The 10,036-nt window shown below is 41.1% G+C and overlaps 1 protein-coding gene across 1 annotated transcript in view; it reads right to left on the reverse strand.

Moving 5' to 3' along the window:
- LCMT2 (leucine carboxyl methyltransferase 2) overlaps nucleotides 1-10,036 on the reverse strand; it is a 70,399-nt gene that overhangs the window by 17,021 nt on the left and 43,342 nt on the right. The window contains exons 2-8 of the mRNA XM_009333478.1: nucleotides 9,512-9,692; nucleotides 6,945-7,101; nucleotides 6,315-6,504; nucleotides 5,781-5,888; nucleotides 3,624-3,714; nucleotides 1,186-1,443; nucleotides 8-238 (exon numbers count right to left, since the gene is read on the reverse strand). Of these exons, the coding sequence (XP_009331753.1) occupies nucleotides 8-238; nucleotides 1,186-1,443; nucleotides 3,624-3,714; nucleotides 5,781-5,888; nucleotides 6,315-6,504; nucleotides 6,945-7,101; nucleotides 9,512-9,692 (1,216 nt within the window). The remainder of the gene's footprint in view (nucleotides 1-7; nucleotides 239-1,185; nucleotides 1,444-3,623; nucleotides 3,715-5,780; nucleotides 5,889-6,314; nucleotides 6,505-6,944; nucleotides 7,102-9,511; nucleotides 9,693-10,036) is intronic.

Consider the following 10,036-nt stretch of genomic DNA (forward strand, 5'->3'; position numbering starts at 1 on the left):
TTTTTACCTTTGAATATTACTTCAGTTGTACTGTGTCTCCAACGCAAAGCAGCTGGCTCAGCAGCAGGCTGCAGACTTACAAGCTCCACTGTAATGTCACCTGGGTCCGACGCATTAGAGGTTTCAGGGAACTTTAGCCACAACATTCCCAAGCCTGCACTTGATGGGGATGTTCGTCCTCCTACCACCAGGGCCAGACTGCTCGAGAAACATGACACAGTATGGTACAACCGCTCATCTGTAGAGATACAAAACATCATGGTTCACACCGATCTTTCTCCCATGAAATTTACAGAATCATAGAATCATTTAGGTTGGAAAAGACCTTTTAAGATCATTGAGTCCAACCGTAAACCTAACACTGCCAAGTCCACCACTAAACCATCTCCCTAAGCGCCATGTCTACACGTCTTTTAAATACCTCCAGGGATGGTGACTCAACCACTTCCCGGGGCAGCCTGTTCCAATGCTTGATAACCCTTTCAGTGAAGAATTTTTTCCTAATATCCAATTCAATTCAATCCTCCCCTGGCGCAACTTGAGGCCGTTTCCTCTTGTCCTATCGCTAGTTACTTGGGAGAAGAGACCGACACCCACCTTGCTACAGCTTCCTCTCAGGTAGTTGTAGAGCGCGATACGGTCTCCCCTCAGCCTCCTTTTCTCCAGGCTAAACAGTCCCAGTTCCCTCAGCCGCTCCTCAGCAGACTTGTTCTCTAGACCCCTTCACCAGCTTCATTGCTCTTCTTTGGACGCGCTCCAACACCTCAATGTAGTGAGGGGCCCAAAACTGAACACGTATTCGAGGTGCGGCCTCACCAGTGCCAAGTACAAAGGGACAATCACTTCCCTACTCCTGCTGGCCACACTTATTTCTGATACAGGCCAGGATGCTATTGGCCTTCTTGGCCACCTGGGCACACTGCCAGCTCATGTTCAGCTGGCTGTCGACCAATACCCCCAGGTCCTTTTCCGCTGGTCAGCTTTCCAGCCACTCTTCCCCAAGCCTATAGCGTTGCATGGGGTTGTTATGACCCGAGTGCAGGACCCAGCACTTAGCATTCAAAACCTTCAGATCTCTTTGACTGCCAGCATAATTGTGCTGTGACATCACTTTTCCACTAGATGTTATTTCATTGTTAGCACAAGAATGTCTTCCTTACACTTGCCATCAGTATGGGAACTCACCCCATCTTTTATCAGGATTTTCCTTTTTCACACAGCCAGCTTTCCAGTAGCCTGCATGCTTAATTAACACATGAAAATTTCTCATACGGCAGTGCTGTCCATCCTCCTCCCCAAAGCCTCCAGTGGTGAGAATCACATTGGGTTTTATAAGAACAGAGTGGTGACCGTAACGTCGCAGGCCAGAAATTTCAGAGTGCGTTGCACACACTACTGCAGTGATACTCCCAGCCATCCTGACAGGACCATCACAATGAGGAACTGTAAGCCGAAGAGAACCAGAGAACTTATGCACAAACAAGAACCAAGGACTACATTTTAAATGAGACATTAAGCAAGTCTGTTCAGCTTTTCAAGAAGAAAAAATTGTGAAGCAAGTTGACAGAGCACACAGACAATCTGACATACTCTAGAAATCAAGCTGTAATGGTTTAAACTATCACTGTGCCAACTTTCAACTTCTGCTTACTGCTCCCTCAACTCCTGACACAGTTCTGAGACTGCTTTAATGGGGTGGAGGTAAGACGGACTAAGAGACTGCAGTGTCCTGAACTGCTGTAGCAAGATAGGAATCACCACAATACCTTCAAAAGGAGTACCTTTCTGATGAAGACAATATTTGGCTACTTAAATAGCAAAGAACAGCAGAAAAACGACAAACACCTGGAAGCTGGATTTCAAAGTTTCTTGCTAGATTTTGATCCTACCTTCACAAAAGCATTGAAATAAAGTTCTAAAGCATGACAAAGTCTCTGTTAATTCCAATGGTGCTACTATAAGAGAATATTTTCAGTTATCTAAATATCTTCTCTCTAAATCCCTTAGTATGAAACAAGCTTTCAACACAGGACTCTAGCTCACCTACGCATTGTACAAATTGTTTTCTTTTAATCAGTTTTGAATTTGTGTCATCTTTGTTTTAATCAAGTGCCTTATTCTTGTGTTATAAGACATGATGAGGTAGAGGAGAAGCAGCTCTCAGTCTATTTTTTGTATGCCATACCCAGAAAAATTGCCTGTACTGAACGTTGTTTAGTAAAAGAACCTACTTTCTACTGTTTGATGAAGTAAAAAATTTCATTTCCTTGGGCTTAAATGTCTGCCTACAGATGGATCTTTGTAAGACTGAGGTGGTTTTTCATTTCAGAAAATATACTTACCATGCTCTGTTTGGAAGTTTTAGTACTTGGGACCCAAATCTATTTGAGAGGATACTTGGGGCACATAGTGGTATTTGAGACATACCTTTTGCCATTCCCAGTAAAAAATATCTAAGCATGGATAATTTACCAGACTTGGAAGGCTCTTGCTGTCAGTTTTGAATACAACAGAGACAGCAGCAGAAAGACCCTATTCCTGTCTCTAATGAATGAAGTGTCTTCACTGTATTAATGTCAGTTAAGCAAATGTCAGATTTATTTTTTTTACTTAAGGATAGATCCTACATGTTTAGGAGCCTTTAAGGTTTTAACATAAGGACCAGTGACAATCACACAGTATATTTAACCACACCCACATTCATTTAGCTTTGATTTCACTACACGTTTTCAGATCTAATCAAGACACAACACAATGCATTCAGTGGCCTTGTTGGCTTAAGCAATGCCATCCTGCCTTATCTTTTTCCAGCTGCTTTTCCTGCTCCCTAGAACACAGATTTCGACTTTCAACTGCAGAGAGAACTACTTGTGGTGCTATACTATGAACAAGACTAGTGATGATGTGAAACACGTTAAAAATAACCTTCTGCTTTCCACCCTGAAAAAGGAAGCAAGCAGCCAAAAGGAGGAATTTCTTGGACTGCTACTGCTGCCAAGTCCTTTTTATCATGGAAACACAGTCTTGGTCTTGGCTTTTCCCCAGCTGTACCACTCTTCTCCTATCTAAAAAAAGCAACATACAGATTTAAAAGCATTTCAGAAACAGAAATACTACATGTACAATTCCACACACAGTGGATAACAAAACAAAGCATAAACTTCATGACATGCTCCTGAGTGCTCTGCTGGACAATACTTTGATAGTGCAGTAAAACATTAACCTTTTGGGCGCTGGAAGGACAGAATGGCTCAGAGCCATGTACGGAGGCAAGCGGGAATAAATTGAAAAGGGAGAGTCTGTAGGATCCCAAAAATAGGAGGAGGAGCAGGCTAGACTGGCATTGCAGCCATGCACTGGAGGGTCCCATGTATAAACAGAAGGAAGAGCTGTTCAGACTGGAAGGTTCAATAAACTGAAAGAATGAAACTGATCAGAACCACCAGAGTCAGGACGTGGCCCTGGCTTTGCTATGGACAGCAGAACCATTGTTAGAAAGATGGAAAAAGCTACTCAGAAGGCAGCATCCCATCTATTCCTTCCAGGGTTTTACTGTCTCCTAAAATCTCTCAGAGAAGCCTGCATGAGATAAAGGAATACTACGAAAACTAGTCAGTATGTACCTGTCATATTGGATAACAATGGAGTCCAGGAAGATTCCATCCCCTTTGATGCAGTCAAGACAAAGTAATGAGAACATTTCAGATGCCATTCCTGTAGCAAGGCCAAAGAAAAAAAAAAACCAAAACAAACAATCCCCCTCAAAATCTTAGAGCAAGCAGTAGTAAAGATCTCAGAATGGCCAGGGTGATCAAATCAAAGACCAACCTAGCCTAGCATTGTTTCCAACAGTGGCCAAAGTCAGAAGACTAAAATCGAATCTGAGAAAGAGCAAGTGTGTAAATACCTTCCTTACCCCAACCTTCAAACATTTTCAGCTCAGGGATTTTCTAAGCAAGAAGCTGTGTCTTTGTATTGAACTATCCTTGATGAATTTCTCATCCATGAACCTATCCAGTTGCTCTTTGAACTCACATAAACTTTTATCATCTGTAACATGCTGTGGCAAGGAGTTCCATAGCTTACTTATATGTTGCATGAGGAACTTTTTTTTTTTTTTTTTTTTTTAATCAGCTTCCCTTTATGCTTCCCAGTTCTGATCACAGAATAGAGTGAGGGCTGTATACCAGAGGGATTAAGGTTTCTTAAAGGTCATGGAATATAAGTGATCCCAAAGAAATCACAAATGTTCAAAGGTGCAACATGGTCTCTGCTGGCCGGTAATACATAAATATGATTTCCAGTATGGCCTTGGAATCACTCAGAGGCAGAAGCACAAGCAAGACGACTGTACAGGAAGTCAGCAGCAATACTAGAGTCCACCCTGGCTTTTATGGACATTAGGGAATTGAGTATATTCATTCCCATGGGATGGGATATATTCAGCCAACTACATGATTAGAAGGCATAAACATGAATTTAAAAGGCACAAGAAACCACAATATTAGCATCATTGCCCCAACTTCTAGCAGAAGTAAAAAGCATCTTTTGAAAAGTGATATCCAAAAATTAATGTAAATGCTGAAAATGGAAGAATCCACTATTTGTCCCTAGGCAAATTATTCTAAAAATTAGTCACCCTCAGCACTAAGTGTGTATTTTACATTTCTCACCTAATTCCATCAAGCTTGTTTCCAGTAAGACCTGGATCTTACTTTATCTTTATCTCAAAGGCTAACTGTAGAGCTCTCTGTTATCACATATCTTACTCCTATGCACATTTTTCAGCTTGGACTTGTGTACCTGTTAACCTCCTCTATAAGGAAAATGATAAAAAGTCTTTACTTTCTCACTGTATGAGCAATTGCCTTGATCTACAATAATTCTTGTAGACATTTCTACACCACTTTGCAAATCTGCCAGCATCTTTCAGTCATCACTTTTGCATTCGTGTAGCAGAGCAGATCCTGCATGTCGGCAAAATAAATGCAAGCACATTAAACTGTTTTCATACTGCAGGCTGTTAGATTTCTAGAGAGAATTATAAACAGAGAACCACGAAATTGAAAGGGAAACTTCTAGTAAGTATCCTACAGGATATTTATCTCGAAATTACTTAGTATCTTTGACTTCTCTTGTAGACTTCAAATAGTCACAAACTTCACCAGCAGTTAACATAAAAATGGCGAAGAATAGAGTCATAGTTAAATTTCAACCATTAATATAGGAATGGCTGTACAAAGTCAGACCAAAAAATATCTGAAACTAGTAACCTGTTATCCAACAATGACAAACAGTAATAGCCTATGGAAATGCAAGAGAGCAGGACAAGTGCATCTACTTCCCCCAGGAATGCTCCCAACTGTTTGCAGTCAGGAACCTCATATCAGGTGTATTTTTATGTATTCAGTAATCCTCAAGGGATTTCTCTTTTATTAAAATAATTGCCCCTTGAACCCATGCAAACTTTCAGCATCTACAACAACTTTTATACCACCAGCTAGTTTGCTATGCTAAGACTGTCTCCCTGAGAGACCGCTCACTGAGGAGGAAGAAGCTTTTCTAACACCAAAGACAGTCTTCTTCCAATGTTACTTGCCCCAGCTTCACATGGAGCTTCCTGCAGGCTCTGCATTAACTAAGTCTGATTCAAGATCCTTTCTGCCTACATGAACACCTATGCCTCAGCAGCTCTTGTACTGAACTGTGACCATAAGAAATTGCAGACACCTTATCATATCAAAGCCAGGTCACTGGTATTCAGAATAAAGGAGGGTTACCTCGTATTCATCAAAAGGCTCCAGAGCCTGCATTCTTTGCTGCTCATCTTCTGGAGTACAACGGGTGAAAAACTCATTCATATCCATGACACTGCACTCAGTCCAGCCCTAAAACAGAAATCCCTCAAAATTATTACCTCTGGAAGGACAGAGACTCAGGTCCCACAAGAAAATGAACATCCTAAATTAAACACCTGCATAAGCCTTTAAGACTGTCTAGCTGGAACAACTGCAGCCCAGAATCTGGTGAGGATAGATCTGTTACCTGTAAAGCTCTTAAGAACTTGATTTATTATATCAGAAGTCTCAGAGGAACCCATCTTGCCTTAATTCCATACCAGAAAGTAGGCTGCAAGTTGTTTGGAAGGACCTTCAAATGACTAGTCATGCTACTGGAGAAGGCAGTGTCCCAGCTTTGACCCTGTTTGCTTCAACCCATAACTGACAGAGCTGATGACTTCCAAATTATTTAATGTTACAATCTTTCCCAGGTAAATCATGCTTCATGCGTGCCCTAGAGCTGCAGGTACTTACCTTTTCAAAAAAGCGTCTCTGCTGTGCCTCACAATCAGGGTACTGTGCCAAAGAATGAAGTGCAGAGTTCAGCTGACTAAAATGCTGCTGCATGACACATCCAAAGGGGTCCTCTGGGTGCATCTGCTCATACAGCAGAAAGCATGCCTGAGAGAAATGCTCTGCTGCCCACTGAATCAAGGCATCTGACCTGTCAGGCAGATTGTGCATAAGAAATTAAATAATTGAGAGCCCACCTATCATATGGCAGATGCAATGTATCTTCCTGCAACACCATAAAGCATGCTATTAAGGCATCCTGACAGAGGTAATACACAAAAGAGAATACTGTGCTGGGGACTTATGAACATCTCCCCCATCTGTGCAGAGAATTCAGGGGATGAGAAGAACAAAAAACTCAAAATCACTCCTTCGAGGTTTTTCTTCTTCTTCTTTTCTTCCTCCCTTTTAGGATGTCATGCGGACATCAATTACCCCATCAAAATTATGATGTAAGGAGCTGTTTGGGACTTCCACAGAATTCCTGAGGCTTTAGTTATAAGCAGGTCTCCCAGCCCCAGGTGATGTACATACAAAGAAGCTCATTCTTTTTATTTTACCACCTAGCTAACAGAGGATAACTCAACTGACCTGCTATTTTCCATGTAGGTGAGCACCACCTCTGCTATGAAGAGGGTGGGGATTTCATTGTCCAGTCCTGCTTCCTCCAGGGCTCTCTCCAGCTCAGACAGCTCTGATAAATCCACTCCCAGTAATTTATAATCCTCTCCAGAAAAGGTAATGACTCCTGGGAGACAAAAATGATACAATCTCACTACAGTGCTGATGCAATACTGAGACCAAAAGGGACAAACAGGAAAATCAACCCCACAGGCAATCGCTCATAATGCTGTGCCCATCAACTCAATTTCTTTGGGACACGTACAAGAAAATCCCCATCACTAAATGAACCATAAAGGGATAGTGTCAAGAAGCAACCCATTAAACGCAGATCTAAAACTCCATTATTCCTAACGCAAATTTCACCTACTCCATTATTCCTAATGCAAATTCCACCTACAGATTTCTCATAGAATTATCACATTTACTATAACAACAAAACTTTTATCATATTTACTTTAACAACATTTTTATAGAACCACTGTAATTCAGAATCAAATCTTAAAGGCTCTCATTTATAGACCCTTCAGTTTAGGCTAAGAAAGTATCATTGCTTTGATAGAATTTGAATGGTTTGCTTCCCAACCATAAAACTATTCTCAAATTTTTTGGGTTGGTTTGTTTGTTTTTTAAATAGATTTAATTTCTGTAAAATGGCATTGAATCCTGAACCAGCACATGCTAGCTCTCTGCAAACACCAGGACTAGTCTCACAGATCACCGTTCTCAGAAATAGGTTCCAATTTATGATTTGCAAGCATTATCATGGCATACCTCTGAACTCCATAAGAATATCATAAGCTATAGCTTGTTGACCTGTTTCAACCAAAACCAAATAATAAACAAAGCAAACTGTAAAGTACCTTCAGAAATCACTATGTCTCTGTACCAGTGCAATCCAACAATTATACCTGTCCTGAGAATTGTTAATATACACTGTTCTCAAAGGCATCCATTACTGGAGGCAAAATGGCCTTCTTCAGAAGCCCATCCCAGTGTTCCCTGTTAATTTCTTCTAACAACTAACTTGTCTATCCATCACTTCCTGCCCTCTGGACACAGAGAATAAGGTATTCCCAACTCTTTTCACACCTGCCTTTTAGTTGAAGTACTTGAAGATTATTGGTATGGACAGAATTCTTTGCCACAGGATGCTGCCGATATTAAAAACATGAATGGATTCAAGAGGAAACTGAACACGGTCATGGAAGAGCTACTCATTAAGACTTGTTCAACTGCTCACAGGAGCCAGGGTCTTATGCTCTGCACCTAGCTCTGTAGCTGTCTTCCATCTGTATTTAAATTGATTATTACAGTCTAAACATACTGGCTTACATATGTCCCCATTGTATTTCATTCCACATTTTCCAGACTATTCACGTACTTTGTCAAAATCCTACTCTCATCCACCATATCGCAACTCTCCCAGTTTCCTGCTGGTTTATTACATTTTCACCTTCTACAGCATATCATCTAGAACATTAATGGAAACCCTGAAGGAAATCAGATGCAGGAGAAACCTCTAGTGAACCCTATACTTTACATTCCTCCATTTTGCCACTGAACTGCCCCTTAGTACTTAGCTGGCATAATAATCCTTCCAGCTCTGCTTATATTCTACAGTATTTTCATAAGGCTCATTTCTTCCTGCCTTGGAGAGGCAAAAAAAAGTCAGGTAACATAATAACTAATATTTTATTACAGTCAAGACACTTAAGAGTCATACCTTCTCTCCTACCCATATAGCCCATAAATCACAGTATAATTTAAGTTGAAAGGGGCCTTTGAAGATCATCTAGTCCAACTCCGTGCTCACAGCAGTTACCTGTACCTGGTTGCTCAAGCCTTTGTCCAGTCAAGCTCTAACTATCTCCAAGGCTGGAGATTCCACCACCAATCCGTTCCCGTTTTTAACTACTCACATGGCAGAAAAAAAAAAAAAAATTTTCATTATATGTAAGTGGAATTTCCTTTGTTGCAACTTGCAACCACTGCCCCTTGACTGTTTGCTTCATGCCTCCAAGAAAAGGCTGGCTCCATCTTTTCTACACTCTCCCACTAGGTAGTCGAAGACTGTAGTACAACTCACCTCCCTCCCTCACAACCTCCTCTTTTTAAGGCTGAACAAACCCTGTTCTCTCAGCCTCCCCTCATATGTCATGTGCTCCACCACTTTATCATTCTCATGACCTCTCATTGGACACACTGCAGTTTGCCACTGCCTTTGTACTAGTAAGCCCAAAGCTGGACACAGTACTTCAGAAATTGTAACAGAAAGAAACTGAACTTGGTTTGATACAATCTGCTCCTGACAGCCATACATCTTCTTGTAATCTCCCAATGCTTATGAATGATTTATTTGTTCCAGATATGGAACAGATATATGAACAGATATCATTTTCATTCAGAAAATGAACGTGCTTTTCATCTACAACTTCATAGTTCCTGGACCATCATATCTCACTTTTTAAAGGCTGAAGCTATGTTTGCTTCTTCTAAACATTTAGTATCTAGAAAACCTTCCATAAATATCATACCTAATCCTTCCCCTCCAGTATCTCCCACCAGTGCTGACAACTCTTTAATTCTTTTGATCAGAGTAGCTTTTTGGCATGCCACATTTGGGAAATCCACCTCATATACCACAGTGTGATGCAGAAGACCCATGTCCTTCAAACGGAAGTATAAGGAGTCAAAGCCAGCACCTAAAGACAAGATCTGCAGAGAAAGCATCAGAAAAAGTTATACTCAAATCTAGCAGCATCCTGAGCATCTAGGTGTGAAAAATATTCAGTAACATCATCTGTAGAGTGACAAAATCAGGCAATCTCCTACAAGAGGTAGAAGAATTTTGTGTAGGTATTGCCCCCTCCCAGATAATTCTGTCAAAGTAACAAATGGACAGCCACAGTAGTGCCAGGCAGATTCTCTGTGCTCTTCTGGGAACGGATCATAACAGATGCACCAATAAGCTACTGCAGTGCCAAGATACCAAAAAGAGTTTTCACACATACAGTGGAAAATTGCCAGTACACCCAGACAAAGAAAATGCACCTGTGTCC

The sequence above is a fragment of the Pygoscelis adeliae genome, unplaced genomic scaffold, assembly GCF_000699105.1.
Source record: "Pygoscelis adeliae isolate BGI_AS28 unplaced genomic scaffold, ASM69910v1 Scaffold271, whole genome shotgun sequence".
Lineage (NCBI taxonomy): Eukaryota > Metazoa > Chordata > Aves > Sphenisciformes > Spheniscidae > Pygoscelis > Pygoscelis adeliae.